We start from the raw sequence: 17,416 nt of genomic DNA on the forward strand, positions 1-17,416 counted from the left end.
CTACCGTTGTAAGTAAGATAATAGGGACTTTATTATAAACTAATAATAATTATACATCGCTAAATTGTCTTTAAAACGTTACACTGATCTAGTATTTAATTAGATGCATTCAAACAATCAACAACGTACGGCGACGTGGATGTCTAGAGACACTGTTCAAACTGACATATTTATTCAGTTGTTGTGTACCAAGTTGAAGAATACATCTAATTAAAAACTTCGTTACATATGTGCACATCTAGTTTGACTAACATGAAACACGAAGACTAATATATAGGGAAATTCCAATCATTACGTAAAAGTACAATATAAAGGTAAGAAAGAAGATAGAATTTGGCATTTACCGTTACGTCTTCTATTCGAAAAATCAGTCTTCTACGCTGAGCACACGCAGGCCAGGGAACCCTTTGGAAAGTCGACAGATTCAAGGAGATAGTGCATTGTGCTAGTCACTTGATACTTCCCACTCAAAAGACAATATAATATAGACATGATAGTACATTAAAAGCACACCTAACTGCACCACACTTAATGATATTTATTCGAAATGGAAATTCAACGTAATATCTTAGACCTTGGTCTAAGTGTAATATCAAACAAATTACAATTGTACTACTACTTAATTGTTCTATTATGATTTATAAACTTATAAAATAAAAAGACGTATTTTACCAGAAGATACGTCGTTGTAACCTTTACAAAGTACTATAAAACATAAATCTGTTGTAACGAAAATAAATTCTAGTACAAAAATAAATTATGTATGGATACTGTAAACTTATAAGAACTTATCACAATGGTGAATAGATATGGAGTGTTGAAACCCGCAGTTAGGTAAGAGGGGGAGTGCTCGGATCCTCTTAGACGGTCTCGTACTGACTGCGGATGGAGCGAGCCAGGCAGCAGGCGAATATCACACCCAGCAACTGAAATAAGGAAAAAATAACACCATTCACTAGTTAAATTGTGTTGAGAATCATTTAAACCGATATAGCTATATAAAAAAGCATGGGATTAACTGTCTGAGAACTGATATTAGGCAGCTAAATTACTCAATTGTATACCAATATTTTATGTTTATTTTTATTTTTTTAAAGAACGTCTAGGGCCCTGTGCCGAGGTTTTTCTTGCAGCTTCTTTTCCCCGGCTATACAGGTTGTGAGAAGCTGCAGTAGTTATAGGCGGATGAGACGTTCGTTATGTAAAAATTGACGATTCAAAGTGTAACTATGTTACCTACTGAAAAAAGATATTTTTGAATTTTATCCCTCGCAAGATGCCGCATCAAGTGAATATGTCCTTTTAACATTGGTCATCTGACGTATTTCGGTTTATAAATATACTAAACCATACTTATCAATTATATTACATACACTACATTACAAGAGTACATTACCGTCCTTTTTACTTACGCATGAAAGAGACAACGTCAAGATAACGTTGACTTCAAGATTACAACGTCGGTATAATAAACCATGCTATACCGGTTTTAAACGATTTTTTTCGTTTTAATTGGTTTTAAACCGGCCTTACGTCTATAGCAGAGACTAACCTGAACAATAGCAATGCCCAAGCCGACGCCTCCGAGCCACAGCGCGATGTCTTTCAAGAAGTTGACCAGCTTCGGCAAGCAAGCGTCGTGGTGGAAGGTAGGCTCGTTGGTGTTGCAGGCCACCGGCACTCCGCCCGTGGTGATCTCGTGGCCAGTGCAGCAGGACGCGGGGTACGGGATGTTGTTGTTGGGCCAGTCCGAGGCGTTGTTGATGCCGCAGCAGTTCAACTGAAATGGAATAACGATTGTTTTAGACGTTTTAGTAACAAAAGTGGCTAAAAGTTGTCTTCTGATCTCTTGTGGCTTTCTCCACCCGCACCCCATTTATCACGGGGTGGCGGGAAAATGATGCCATTGGCCGAGCTCCCTAGTGAGTACGCAAACAAAGGAGAACGCAAATATAACACCAAAGATATTAAAGACACGTGAATACCTGTCTATGGAAATTCGTTGAGAAATATGGTGGACAAAATTGTCAGTTGTATTTTGTTTTAATTTTACACGCACAAAGATCATACACAAAGTAATAATTTGTATACATATTTTTATAAAATTCTACTTATTTATAAGTATCCAGGAATTATGACAGAAGCTGCGGTCAAAGTTTATAAAGACTCTTTGAAAACTAAGGCGGAGACGTTACTGTTGAAAGATTTTCCAGTAAAAATTGTTATGCTGAACGACGTTTTGGGGAAGTTGAATTTCCAGAATATAAAGTTGGGCGAGATACACCAGGACGTGAACATTCCGGTGCCGCGTCCTGTGTCGATGTACGATGAGCCGCGGGCGAAGCGACGACGGCTGGAGGTGTCGCTCGCGACGGCCAACGTGGAGTGGCCCAAGGTGTACACTTTGCCGAACGGGCCTGCGCCCTGCAACAAGTCTCTCAGCGACATGATCCGCACCATCAAGCCGCACATCCGGCAGCTGGTGGAGGACTCCAACCTGCTCAAGATGTGGATCTCCTACTTGATACCGAAGATCGAGGACGGCAACAACTTCGGCGTGTCGATACAGGGCAGAACGTTGAAGGAGATACAGGAGTCAGAGACGAAGGCGGAGGAATTTCTTGAACAGATTTCGGATTATTTCGTGACGCGGGCGAAGATAGTGTCGAAAGTGGCGAAGTATCCTCACATCGAGGACTACCGGCGGGCGGTGCGCGAGCTGGACGAGAAGCAGTACCTCTCGCTGTGGCTGACCATGTGTGAGGTGCGGAACCGCTACTGCGTGCTGCACGACATCGTTACCAAGAACCTGGACAAAATCAAGAGGCCGCGAACTTCTAACACAGACGCTCTATATTAGAGCTTGCTTTTAAAAGCATCAAGACCCAAAGAAACGTGTTAACGCTTTGAAATTCCCAGATTGTGAGAAGTTGGGTGAAATTTTAAGTCAAGTCATTGTATTGTGAAGTGTAACATGGTTGCGTGGAATTAAAATAATTTTATTGCAATGGTTCTAGTAACGCGTTTGACCTTGCAGAATCCGTGGAGCGTGGCGTGCGCTTGTTAACAACAATGACACAGATTATAATATTGGAAAGTTACTGAATAACACAGCTTGACATTTAAGCAGTAGTTACCAAATTTTATAACTCTTCAAACATCCATTAAATCCACTGGATTACAGCACGTCTAGCATACTTAGTATCTAACTGAACTTATGACAAAAACAAAGTGGTTGCATGTTTCATATCTCAGACAAAATGTAATCGATGGAGAAGTAAAAACAGCTTAGATATGGTGTCTTGAATGACACTTGAATAGAACTGCATTATATCACTCTTCCTTACAGTTTACGCTTTTATAGAGCATTCAACACAAGTAGATATACGTAACATGTGCGTCACAAGTGCAGTCTTACTAATGTTCTAACTACAACGTCACGAGGCGCATTTTAGATAAGTAAGCGCAAGTACAGTATTAATATTTGTAGTAGTTTTTAAAGAAACACAAAGCTCGGTGAGGTGTAGGCACTTAGTTCATCTTGCGATTGATGTACCTCTGACTGGTGATTCAAGCGAAACAAAGGATAGTCTCACAAAGAGATTTTAACAATATCCCCATCGGGAATAGAACGCGGGTCCTCCGGGTCGAGAGCCTAACGCTCTAACCACTGAACCACGGAGGCCGTCATTTGCTTGTCATATAGTTCTATTAATATCCGCCGGACTAGACGCGCATCCTTCTAGACGTGCATACTTTGATAGGGTCTTCCTTATCGATAGCAAATAATATTGATGAATGCGCATAGTACTCACGTCAGTCTGCAGAATGTCGAAGGTATTCTGGACGTCCTTGTCGGTGGGGTACTTGGAGATGGTCTCGTTGAGGTGGCGCACCACCGACGCTTCTAGGTCGTCCCGCTTCAGGTAGCCTGCGATGCCCACAGCTAACTCCGCCACGAAGATGATCAGCAGGAACGCTGAGAACTGCAACAGAAGATTCATTATTTTTCTTTTTATTTATCCTTTTTTTGACGTAACTTATTGTAGATTTGCCGCAAAACACATTAACTACTTGGCCGGACAAATGGGAAGTGTAGAGGGCTACAAAATTTAAGACAACAGACCTGAGGGTGGCTAGTTGGGTGCGTGGTCAGGTGTATGGCGTCTGAAGGTTATATTTGAACTAGTTAATCGACTCCAGTGGGAATGAGGGAAATTGTCGACCACGCCGGCGGGGTTAGGATCAGGGTCATGAAGTGTTTGTTGTTGCGAGCTGATTGGCCGTCTTTATGATTAGACAGACATTTCATTATCTATTAACAATTCGAATTCGTTCTAGAAGTTCTAGGAATTAGAAATAAAATATTGGTCACAGCAATTGGCCCAAACACCGCCAACTCTCACTGGAGCAGCGGGGTGAAGTATGTTGCACATTCCCTCCAGTTGATGGTAAAGCCTGTGCCCAGCAATGGGACGTATTATAGGTTATTTAATGTTATTAGCTGCAGGAAAATATTACTAGCTTTAGTTATCCTGTTATTGCGATAAGTTAGTAACATTGGTGTTGTAGACACCTTAACTAAAATTAGCTTTATCTCTGTCTTGCACTCGTCGTAAGAGTAGGACGGCACTATTATTCAATCTACCTTAGTAACTACGGAGAATAGGGTAGTTTCCAACTAGTCAAATCAGTTACTTTTTACTAAACGTCACAACACGAAATGACTATAGAATTGAATGAAAAAGCAACCTGTGACTTCATAGAAAAACGTGACAAAATGTCCTACTTATTATTACATTTTTCTTTATTAAAATTCATAAATAGGTTAAATAGAAAAAATAAAACGTTTTTGGTCACCTTTAGATCTGTCTTCATTTAGTAAACAGAATTTCATAATTTGTTTTTAACTATCCAATTGCTTACAAAAGCAAAACCTTATTCCAGGAAAATATTTATGTGAGTTTATATCCTTTAGCTTTATTAATTAAGAGGTATGTTTCTGTTTAATAGGACTAGTGTCGTTATAATTATCTTGGATAAAGCTACGAAAGAACGATAGAAGAGTAGTAGATCGTCGTTAGTTTCTTACAAAAGACGATGTTCTTTAAGATGAAAGTTCCTAATGTGCGAACCGTGTCGTTCTAATGTACGAGTATGTTCTAAGTACGTGTTGTGTTGTGCCTCTTCTGTCCACAAAGTAGGCTAGTATCCAACTAGTCAAATCCGTTACACTTACTAAACGTCAAAACACGAAATTACTATGGAATTTGTATAAAAAAGCAAACTATGACGTCATAGAAAAACGTAACAAAATTACAGACTCATTATTACTTTTTTTTATTGTAATTCATAAATAAGTTAAATAGAAAAAAGAAAATGTTTTGTGTCAGTTTTAGACCTGTCTTTATTTAGTAATTAGAATTTCATAATTTATCTTGAACCTAGTACACGACTCAGTTGTGACCATTGCCATCCGTTGTCCGGGAATGAGTCATAAGTTCTTTATGTGACATAATACACATAACATAACATCACGCTGTATCTCCGAAGGCGTAGGCAGGGATATATAGTATATACTTTTTAGAGTTTAAGATATATTTTCGAGTATTTTTAAAATTATATTCAGTTTACTCTTGCGAAGGAAAATTAATATCAACTCAGAATTATGGTCTGAATCACCCATCAAAGTTTTCGTTGTCACTAACATCCTCGCTAGGTTTAACCAGGTAAAAATAGAAAATATTTCGTATTTCATTAGTATGTACTGTGGTTTATTGTATTCATTTTGCGCCTTCTTACGACGTTCTGCCTACCCCAATGGCTACAGCAAACATGAGATACATGTCTGTTAAAGTATATGTTTTTATACTACCCTCGATATATCCCACACGACTCCTAAACAAAGTTGCTGGTATATAGCTACATAATTTTATCAAACAAAAGCTTTTACCCTTTATCTACAGCCATTACGACTAGAGCTGAGTGAATCTACGTTCCATTTACATTCTAGATAACAGAACGAACTGACTCATTTGTTTTTTCTGCATGGCTGTGAGATAACTCTTTGTTTTGATATTATTCCAGTATTTCACAAACACTCCACTTGTTTGCACGGAAAGTGGAACGACGGCAGATATTACTCATTTATTTTTAGAGATATATCGATACTTGTTCTCATTCTAGCCGGGTATCTAAATCTATAACAGATTATAATAAGGCGATCCTTAGTTTAGTTTGGACATTACAGGCTGATCATCTGATTGTCCGAAAATAAAATGATCCGAGCTTTGGACCCGGTTACTACTTATCTACTGATGTAAGTGAGTAATCGTTACACGTTTATGTGTATTTCGGCCATTATACCACTAAAGTTGATTGGACATGACGTTCATGTTTATGCGTATTTCACACTAGATGACGTAAGGGGATCTTTTCGCGAACGCCTGAAATGCTTTGAACCCTTAAGTAAATGTGCGCCAGGCTAATATGATAGATGATCCGTGCTTCGGTAGGCACGTTAAGCCGCTGGTTCCGGTTACTACTTAATGATGACTATACATGTTGTGAGAAGCTGCAGTAATTTTAGGCGGATAAGACGTTCGTTATGTAAAAATTGACTATTCAAAGTATAACTATGTTACCTACTGAATAAAAGGTATTTTTGGATTTTGATGTAAGTAATCGTTACATGAGCCATGTGAGGGGTCTTTGGCGGCTCAGTAATACCCCTGACATCATGGTTGATGAGGTTGGTTATTCACCTCACAGCTCACACGATAGAAGAATAAGGCGTTGGTTGGTCAGGTTGGTATCTTCTCACTGCATGGATAATGTACTTATTGCTTGATTACATACTTGAGTCTTACGATGGCGTGGCTGAAGAGAAATACTCCCTGGCTAATACTAAAATGCACCCCCTTGTAATATTTATTTTCTTTTAAGGTTCTGATACTTGAGCATTCACTTGTAACAGAACATTCGAGCATTCGCCGTTTTTATATTTGTCGATTTGAACAACGAGCCGAGCCAAGCATAGAGCCAAACATTGCTATGAACGTTTTCATGAACAAGAACGCTCGATAGAATGCTCGCTAAAATGTTCTCGTATTGTAACATTCACACAAATGCTCATTACAAGTGAATGCTCAAGTCTATCAGCACCTTAACGCTTTGATGTACTATTTATTTCTCGTGTAAAACAGTGAAGGTAGAGATTACGTAGATTTTATTGATTTAATTAGAAATTGGGTAGTGAATAGTGGTCCGGCCAGGGAGCATCACATGTTAATCATTAAGTATTTATCAGATTTTAAAATCATAATAATATGTAGCTACTCCCTCTTCGGCTTTTCATCGGCTATATGTAGATAAAAAAAGTTCAAGAAAAACCTTGGCAGAGAGCTCTAAGACGTTCTTAAAAAACAAAAAATAATATTCAATACAGTTTCAGTAATTTGATTCCTTCATATTGGTTCCCAGGCGGTTATTCCCATGCATTTCTATCTTCTGTTTCATGTCGATTCATGTCCTCTCTATTATTTATTACATTGCTCGATCCCGAAGCATCGGGTCCGATGTAAAGCCTTTATTTTTTGTAAGCATCACCGTCCGTCCGTAGATTATCCGTAAAAATAGCGTAGGTGGGTTGTTCTTCTTGTTTATCGACAATGATCTGTCCTTCGTTCTGCTTCTGATAAGTTATGTTTTAGAATTTTATTTCATGTTTTGATTGTCCAAAAATGTAGTTATCTTATTATACTCAAAATACAAGCAAAATACTAATCGGTTCCTCAATTAGTTATTAACGTAGCTTGATCGTTTTTCACAAAATTATGTGACAGAGTGGTAAATTGAAATGCTGTCTCCGATGAAAAGGGCCACTCTGTCACAATATTTTTTGGAATGCGCCTGCAAAGAAAAGTATGTTACCAAGATAAAGAGAACCACTAAATAGTCCTCTACAGACACATCTTTATATGATGTTTTAAAATATTTCTTGCCGTTATAATTTTAAAGATGTTAAATCCGATAAATCGAGAAAATGTCTTTTTATTGTCGATAAAAAAGAAGAACGACCCAGGTACAATCCCAATATCCGTGCCAGCAGGGTGTAATTACCAACTACGGATCGTTTTGGTTATGCAACTCGACCTTCCATTGTTCTGATACATCCAAATGGTTGAATCACTGGTGTGGTGAATCAGCTTCAAGTGTAACAAGCATTGTTGGCCATTTAACAAGTTGTCATGGCTCGTGTTTGGTAGTATCGTAAAGTAAATGAGAACGATAGAGATTTTACCGCAAATAAACTTGATTTTTAGACGTCGATAATGCGAAAGGATGGAACTTTATTCGGATGTGATTTTTTTTACAAAGCCTCGCAAAACACAATCTACTTTCAATCCAGGCAGTTTTAATAATTTTTATATATGTGACAAATACATTAGTCGGTAATTCACTTAATTTTCAATAATAAAATTGACGTCCTTGGAATGTTGGAGATACCAATTGAATGGTAACACTTTCGTCATCAATGGGTTAGCAATGGCGGCTTGTCACAGGATTGAACATACCTGGTCTTCTTATACCATGAATCCAGGTAAAAAATGGTCTCAATTTTTAGAAGAAATCGAAATTTACGAAAGTCAGGACAGAATGTGCGTGCGTGTATGAAGCGATTGATGAATGTGGAGAAAGCAAGAGAAGTGTGTCAGGATCGAAGCAAATGGAATTCTATAGTCTCTGCTTACCCCGGTGGGAAATAGGCGTGAGTTTATGTATGTATGTATACGACAGAATGTGAATTTTCAAAAAGGCGCTCATTAAGTTTTATGGCGATGATGTACAATCAAAGAGCAAAAGTGCAGTCACTGAGCCAAGCGAATTATTTGTAAACAGTGGTGAAATTATGAACCATTAGTCGTCATAATTATAAAAATATTTTTGTAGGTGTTTTTGGTCCATTACAGAAACGACATGTAACCAGGAGGTCTTAAGTGCAACCAGTTAATTTATTACTTTGCAAGATTTCCTTATAGTACACCTACCTGGCCCAGTGGGGATCACGGGTGTGAGTCTATATCTGTATACAAATATTATTGTTTAGCATAAAACATCATTTAGCCTGTCTAGGGACTCCTATAGGGCTAACATGTGCAACGTATTTTAAGTTTACGCGATTTTAAGTTTGCGGGATATGAGACTCCTATCCCTATATTAAACGCGGTAAGAACCCGTTATTCATAAACTGCCTATATACGTCCCACTGCTGGGCACAGGCCTCCCTTCAATCAACCGGAGGGGGGTATGGAGCATACTCCACCACGCTGCTCCACTGCGGGTTGGTGGAGGTGTTTTTACGGCTAATAGCCGGGACCAACGGCTTAACGTGCCCTCCGAAGCACGGAATCATCTTACTTTTTCGGACAATCAGGTGATTCAAGCCTGAAAAGTCCTTACCAAACAAAGGACAGTCTCACAAAGTGATTTCGACCATGTCCCCATCGGGAATCGAACCCAGACCTTCAGTCGTCAGTCGTGAGCCTAACGCTCTAACCACTAGACCACGGAGGCTGTCGTTTTGTCGAATATGTGAACGCAAATAAGTCATGTCTTTCTGTCAAAATACGAACAAAATCACGTGGCACGCATGTTAGGGGAAAATAAACTTATCGATTTCATCAAAATGTATGGAATCTATCGTTGCGCATGTTAACCCTGCTAGTCGTTTATCTAGCGAGGTTATTTATTTTATAGTACGATTCAAACCCAAATACCTGCCTGCAGGTTTGACATATCTCTGCCTACCCCCGTGGCGATTAAAGACGTGAGCTTACGTATACAAACACTGTCATGTAGCATGTCTAAGGATTCCTACTCGTCAATCTAGCGGGCAATCTACGAGTTATTAGCCGGGGAGAGGAAATGTCCATTTAGTGAATATGAGCACCGTCGGAGTCAGAGGTCGTCGAGAAAAGTTCAACTGTCAATTGCCCACGGCAGATTGACCGGGTTATTTCTCAACTACTGGAATGTCTTCTGTCCACATTTGTTCTTTGTTTCTTTGAAGAATACAATGATAAGCACGCATTAATCCGTTTCCGGCGGTAAAAATGCGCAACTTATGTCACTTGCTTATGTCAAAAGAGCTTTATCTTAACCTTTAGGCAGATAAGACCAGAGAACAAGAAAGAACAATTTGCCCTTACTGTTGAAGAGTCTTTACAGCGGGGACGTGCTCACTTTGGGAACATTCCCACAGCACATCGTAACCTTTATTTATTCAGAAAAGTGATATCTATATTCAGAACTTTAGAATCTAACAAGAAAGAACAATTAGAAAAAGAAAAGTAGCCAGTGTCCTTACTATTAAAGAGTTTTTACAACGGGAACATTACTACTTTCCCAGGAATACACACATCACTAGTATTAATAGTATTTTAATGATAATATTTAATTTATTTATCTTTTCTTAATAATATTTATTTATGTTATAACTAGCGACCCGCCCCGGGTGCAATGCTGAGGAAATATGAAATTATTTACGACATCACATTAAAAACCTTAAAAATAACAGTATTTCTACACTACGTATTTAATGGATGTTATTATACATATAATATAAACCTTCCTCTTGAATCGCTCTATCTATTAAAAATAACCGCATCAAAATCCGTTGGGTAGTTTTAAAGATTTAAGCGTACATAGGGATATAGGGACAGAAAAAGCGACTTTGTTTTATACTATGTAGTGGATAAGACTCAAAGGGGGTAAGGTCGTCGTCCGATACAAATTCGTACGGGGCGAAGAGTTACCGTTCTATACGTAGTAGATAAAATTTCGTGATTTTTCTTTTTCCATTAGTTTCGAGGACTTATGAAGTGAGTTTCCGTCGCACCCCTCTAATAGTGAAGGGTGACTATGACTGGTAGTGGTGTATTTGGCACCCTCCGTTTGTTGCGGGGAGTCATACATAAGAGGAAGTTATGACTGGTAGATACGTTTCAAATACTTTACAAATAATAGGGGTATAACTGTGGTCCGATACACGTATACAACGCATGCGTTATCGGTCATTTCATACGTTGAGTACCAAGGTTAAGTATCAGTTATAATGTATAGAATAAAATTATAAATAATGTACCTAATGTCCCCCTCAGTATTCAGTCCTCAATAACTCTCAATATTTGCCTCTTTTTCTTTACTCTTACTATCACTTCCTCATTAGTTACTCTTTCAGACCAACTTATTCTTTCCATCCTCCTCCAACACCACATTTCAAAGGCTTCGAGTCTCTCTTTGTCTTTATGTGTCAGGGTCCACGTTTCACATCCAGAGAAAAGTAATACGTTGTTTATATAGTAATTTTGTTAGTCAAATCTGATTACGTGTTGGAAGCCATACAATACTGTATGGATGAAGGTTGGTAAACACGGCGCAGACGTGACATCGTGTCAGTCACCCCTTGTTCGTGCCGTAAGTTGATACTGAGGGTCTATCCACAATGGGACAAAGAAATCCTCTATTCTTAATCCCTAAAGGGCATTCATTTCTATCGCTTTTTTAAGACAGTATACGTTTTAACATGTGAATAGATTGTTTTGACCACACATATCGATGCTTTTTTGTTTTTTTTTTGGACGGCGATGGGGTTAGTTATGGCTACAGACTAGGACTAGTTCGAAGCGTAGAATAAAGAATAATTACGGAACTGTAATCCTCCGCCCCGCGCCAATTCCTATCGGGCGCCGAGCTGGATTTACCTCACCCCCTCTTGGTCTTACTTTAGTGCCGTAGGCCGCTAAGAAGAAGGGGAAACCGCGCAAAGACTGTCTCGGTCGCATTACGCGGTAAAGTAGCGTACTAATGGTAGCAGAAATCATCTAAGCCGCTTTGAGAACGTTCCCGGCAGTGTAAAAGGCACAAAACTTATGTCAAAACAGCTTTAATACCTAACCTTTTGGCAGAAAACACCAAGGCACAAAAAAGAACAATTTGTAAAAGAAAAGCAGCCAGTGTTCTTATTATTAAAGAGTTTTTACAACAGGAACATGCCACTTTGGGAACGTTCCGAGCAAGGGCACATTGGATGTGCACAACAGTAGCGTCGCCAACCGCCAACTCCTTATTTTCGGAGTGAGAATAATAAGATCCTACAAATATTTTATAGTAATTTTATCAGATTTACATAAAAGTCGACTTGTAAAATGGTGTAGACATCGAAATTTAAGTGCAACTTATTAAATTAGCAATTTGTAGGAAATTGACAGTTCATTTTGCGATTGACATACTTCTGACTGGCTCGATTGTTAATATACTCGTGAGCTTGTTACTAAAGCAGTTTGACAGAATTTAACAGCTCATAATATCTACTGTACGACACGCAAGAACAGTAATGACTGCAAGTTGTTATCTGATAACTTGTAGTTCTATGTATTTTAAACAAAGATATTTGTTCTAGCTGTGTTTTCGTGTCAAACACGCACGACACAGGAAGTCCTAGTTGGAGCTATTGTGTATTGTCATTTATTTACACCAATACAATATGAATGACGTCATATAAATAACAAAGATTCACTTTATATGCGATGTATGGAGCTCTGACTACACCGATTGGGAATACAGTCGTACAAGACGAATGAAATCGTACTTATTTTTCCTATAGTATTGTAGACGAGTTAATCCACTTTGGTCTACGCATAGAATAAGGAATCTTACTACGTATAGAACGGCAACTCTCCGCTCCCCACCAGCGGCCGAGCTAGGTTTGCCTCACTCCCTTCTCGGTCTTGCTTTAGGGTGTATACAGAAAGAAAGCTGGAAACTTATAAGACAAGTTGTCGGCACCGTTCAGTGCATATCGCGGGTCACCAGCGCTGTCAAGCGCTGGTAAGCGCTTATAAGTTTCCAGCATTCTTTCTGTATACGCCTATAGTCTTTAATCGTTTGGCGCAGACGTCACACACACAGATACGCGCGTACGATAACATCAGTGTGTAGTTCGGTGTAAAACGAGGCTTTTGTATGAAGTTTCAGGGGTGTGGTCTAACCGTTTGTCAAAGTGTAGTTTCAAAAGGTCCGTTCGGCACGAACGTAATAAAATCTTTTATGGTAATAAAATTTCATAAAAAAAACCATTTCGCAGTAAACGGATTCTTTTGAAAATAATATTTTTAAGAATGGTGGCATAAGTGGACAGCTTGTATAAAATATTAGAACGCAAATTCTGTGACAAACGAATTTCCGTCCAATATAAATAAACGACCAAGGTGAACTAACTCTTGTAGATGCAGTTTTTTAGTAACAACAACAGGCAACATATGTTATAACAGGTACATCTATCGCAAGATGAACTAAGTACTCACACTTCATCGAGCTTTTCGTTAGACTAACGTGATAGGTTATAGGATATGATAGGCCGTATCGCCGTCTATAATGGGTGAGCCAACTGGGTCGTGTATTAAAGACAAATCCAAAACTAATGAAAAACATTTCCTTTTTTCTATTTAACTTATTTATGAACTTTAATCAAGAAGAAAGTAATAACAAGCCCGACATTTTATTACGTTTTTCTATGACGTCACAGTGTGCTCTTTCATACAAATTCCATAGTAATTTCGTGTTTTGACGTTTAGTAAAAGTAACTGATTTGATTAGTTCAAAACTAGCCAAATGAAAACTGCGCTTAAGATAAATACATAATATTTTATTTTTCTCTAATAATACTGAGTACAGAAGCAATATGATAGGATTCACTTACATGAAAATGTTTAGCTACGAAAACTTGTAATTCAAAACAAAGTCTGCTGTTTGAGTTCGACGTCCGATGTGTCGTATGCAGTTAACCTTATCGATTGCACAGAGAGTTTGTCCCTCGCTACATTCATTTAATAAAAAGTGTTTTTCAACCCTGAAAATTCCAGTCTCTGTTTACCCCGGTGGGGAATCGGCGTAGGTTCTGATGTATGTATGTGTGTTTCAACCCTGCCAGGAATGTTAAGATCGGTCATTGACCACACCCTACACAACAGCATTACATAAACAAAAATAACGTATATACTTTTCACTGCTGGGCACTAGTCTTTCTTCAATCAACCGGATCTGGAGCATGCTCCACTACGCTGCTCCGCACGACAGAGGTTTTTTTTTTAAACATTAAATATTTTTTTTTGTTTACGTGACTTATTGTAGATTTCCTCATAGAGCAAGACGGGCCTCCTTGATTTCGCCGGACGAATGGAATGAGGGCTCTCACCCGGTACAAAATTTAAAACAACTTGCCCAAGGGTGCCCAGAAGGGCGCGAACCTCTGCTCAGGGTGTCGTCTGAGAGTTACATTTGATAAAATTAATCGACTCTAGTGGGTCGATAGCCGTAAGCGATAAATGAGGGGATATTAAGTATATTGTGAAACTCATGACCTGTTCTTGTGTCTTGATCTGTTTTTGTGTATTAATTAAGGTCATGCTTCTGTTATCTTTTGTTTAATAATTAGTAAATATCGAATGTCAAGCAAACGTTCTGTCGTTCTATTTATTTAATGATTGAAAGGATGGCGTAAAAGAGAGGAGGCCTATACCCAGCAGTGGGTGGATACAGGCTGAGTAGATAGATAGAATGATGGAAGATTTGCGACATGCCTTGAATTTCTCTACGATAAACCATTGAACAGCCACCGTGGTCTAGTGGTTATAGCGTTAGGTTCACAATCTGGAGGTCTGGGTTCGATTCACAATGGGGACATTGTCGAAAGTACTTTGTGAGACTGTTCTTTGTTTGGTATGGACATTGCAGGCTTGACTCAGCTGATAGTCCGAGAAAGTAAGATGATTCCGTGCTTCAGAGGGCACGTTATGCTGTTGGTCCTAGCTATTAGGCGTAAGAACATCTCCACCAACCCGCAGCAGAGCAGCGTCGTGGAGTATGCTCTATCTATACCCCCTCCGGTTGATTGAGAGGAGGCCTGTGCCTAGTACTGGGATGTATATAGGCTGTTTATGTTATGTTACATAATTGATGTATAATCGTCACACTCTTAAAAAAGAACTTAGAACAGAGTTCTTGTTTATAATAAAATAAAATACAATGCTTTTATATCTCCACAGCGGTGACAGTTCTTTCCACAAATAAAATAGTTTATGTTACAACGACTTTAAAGAATGGCGGGCTTTGGAAAGAAATATTTCGTGTAGCTGATATTTTTAGTTTTCGAAACACATTTCGAATCGTATCACGTTTGTTTGTCTAACGTACCTACACTGTTTTAAAACTCATTATAGTTCGACGAACCCCTTTGTGTAAAGCGTGCGAGGTGAAAAGTTGCCGAAAAACTATCATTGGTGGAGTGTATGGAGAGAGTGTTTGGCTTTTTGCGAAAAGATTTAGTAATGATTTACTGTTTGATTTTTTTCTAATTTTTTTTTTTTTTGTTTTCATGTTATTTTTATTTTAGTCTTATTTATTTTTTTGTATTATTTTTTATATTGTTTTCTCGTTATACGGCGCATTGGGTTACACTGTAATGTTGTATGTACCTTTATAAATAAATAAATAATAATAATTCGGTAGGTATTTTATTCGTATATTTTTTTCTTAAATCTTTGAAAGTGGTGTGTCAGGATCTCGATCGTGGTAAATGGAATTTCGTAGTCTCTGCCAAACCCAACTAGGAAATTGGCGTGATGTTATGTATGTATGAATCTTATTTCTTGCATATCTATAATCAAAACATGTTTATTTTTTTATTCCGTCTTACAGTAGAGTGTATATGAATTCACTTGTTTGACTTTCAATGTTCATTATAATGAAAAAATAAAAAATACTTTGATTTAAAAATACGCCAGTTAGATTAAAACCAATTTTATTTTCCTTTTGATATGACGGTCATATGCATCACAAAAATTTGTATAATGAATATGACTAATTATAATAACATCATGTCCGATAACAATAAGGTCAAATATGATATGTTTGACACCGATTTCAAAAATAATTCATCCAATTCACGCCACAGGTATTGGAAGGTAATTTGAAAGAAAGAAATTATTTATTTATTACCTCCCATTAGACGACTCAACAACAGTACAATATAAGAAAAACTTCAGAATGACGTCACAGAAACAAAATAATAATATGGTATAGTGGTGGTGGACATCCTAAATAAATAAATGGACCTCACTCTTTACTGAGTAAATAAAGGTCGCTTCAGGTCACAAATTAATCTTGACATTATTCTACTGTAATTGACCTAACATAGTAACCACTTTCCTAAACAGGTCCTAAATATGACTGTTAATGCAATACAGTGTTCAATGCTACTTACAGTACTTATTTTTTATTGCTTATCCTTACTCCAAAATAAATCAGGGTCAATGATGTTCCGTTCCCGGGAATGTTCCCAGAGTGGAAATGTTCCTGTTGTAAAAACTCTTTAATAGTAAGTCGTAGGTAGTAGGCTGCTTTTCTTTTTCTAATTGTTCGAAGTTACATAGTCTCTGCTTACCCCGGTGTGAAATAGGCGTGAGTTTATGTACGTATGTATATTTTCTTATTCAGAACTTTAGAATCTAAAAAAAAGTAAAACATAACCCATGTTTTTGCGTAATTATTATATTGCGTTCATGAATAACCTTACATATAAGTTCAATAAACAAGTCAACAGACAGCTGATATAGTTATAAATAATAAAGTGCAAGTTGATAAGCAGAGTGTTGGGTAAATAAATTCTTTCGGAGAACGCGTTCGTGACGTACATTGTATTGTCACGGGTTTGATTCCAGCCTCGGGCTCAAACCCACTAAATTCGACTTGGAACACCAACATAATTTTTGTATATTGTATTGTATTTATTATACAGGGTGTTAGTGACATCGTAACGAAAACTTTGAGGGATGATTCAGGCCATGATTTTGAGTCAAAAGTATGGAATTGAAATTAATTATAAAAAATACAAAAAAAAAATGAATTTTCCGACGAGAAATTCCACTTGATATCAACTCAGAATCATGGTCTGAATTAACCCTCAAAGTTTTCGTTACGTTGTCACTAACACCGATACCTACTTGTATGGCTACCTGTATGTACTTGTACGGGATGTAAGTGACATGGTAACGAATACTGAGGGGGCTCATTTAGCTCATTATTCTGAGTTAATATCAAGTGGAATTTTCGATCACAAAAGGATAGAATTGAAAATAATTAATAAAATAATAAAAAACATGAATTTTGCGACGGAAAATTCCACTTGATTTTAACTCAGATGGTCTGAATCATCCCCTTCAGTATTCGTTACGTTGTCACTAACACCGTGTATATTTGTTTCCAAGTTCGATTCTCTGACGATTGATTCTCATCATCATCATCTCCCTAACGTTAACCTGAAGATTTGACCGGTTTTTTACAACCTTCCAACCCG

The 17,416-nt window shown here is 37.9% G+C and overlaps 3 protein-coding genes across 5 annotated transcripts in view; 2 read left to right on the forward strand and 1 right to left on the reverse strand.

The window, feature by feature from the left end:
- LOC126367377 (CD63 antigen-like) overlaps positions 1-17,416 on the reverse strand; it is a 150,637-nt gene that overhangs the window by 118,518 nt on the left and 14,703 nt on the right. For 2 of the 3 annotated variants that reach the window (XM_050010882.1, XM_050010881.1), the window contains exons 4-6: positions 3,816-3,986; positions 1,553-1,780; positions 7-926 (exon numbers count right to left, since the gene is read on the reverse strand). In XM_050010882.1, the coding sequence (XP_049866839.1) occupies positions 861-926; positions 1,553-1,780; positions 3,816-3,986 (465 nt within the window). In that variant the 3' untranslated portion in view covers positions 7-860. Of the gene's footprint in view, positions 1-6; positions 927-1,552; positions 1,781-3,815; positions 3,987-17,416 lie in introns of those variants that run through there. The other variant, XR_007566474.1, reaches the window with a different exon arrangement.
- Positions 2,135-2,860, forward strand: LOC126367376 (proteasome activator complex subunit 3-like). Its single transcript, XM_050010880.1, has one exon. It carries the CDS (start codon positions 2,135-2,137, stop codon positions 2,858-2,860), a length of 726 nt encoding a protein of 241 aa, XP_049866837.1.
- Positions 6,295-17,416, forward strand: part of LOC126367396 (CD63 antigen-like) — a 28,966-nt gene continuing 17,844 nt past the window's right edge. Inside the window, exon 1 of the mRNA XM_050010905.1 lies at positions 6,295-6,319. The gene's annotated coding sequence lies outside the window, so the exon portion shown is untranslated. The remainder of the gene's footprint in view (positions 6,320-17,416) is intronic.

Source organism: Pectinophora gossypiella, chromosome 6 (assembly GCF_024362695.1).
Source record: "Pectinophora gossypiella chromosome 6, ilPecGoss1.1, whole genome shotgun sequence".
NCBI lineage: Eukaryota > Metazoa > Arthropoda > Insecta > Lepidoptera > Gelechiidae > Pectinophora > Pectinophora gossypiella.

What these genes read in the sequence shown, in the direction of transcription:
- LOC126367376 (XM_050010880.1), top strand. Translation starts at nt 2,135, where the DNA reads ATGACAGAAGCTGCGGTCAAAGTTTATAAAGACTCTTTGAAAACTAAG.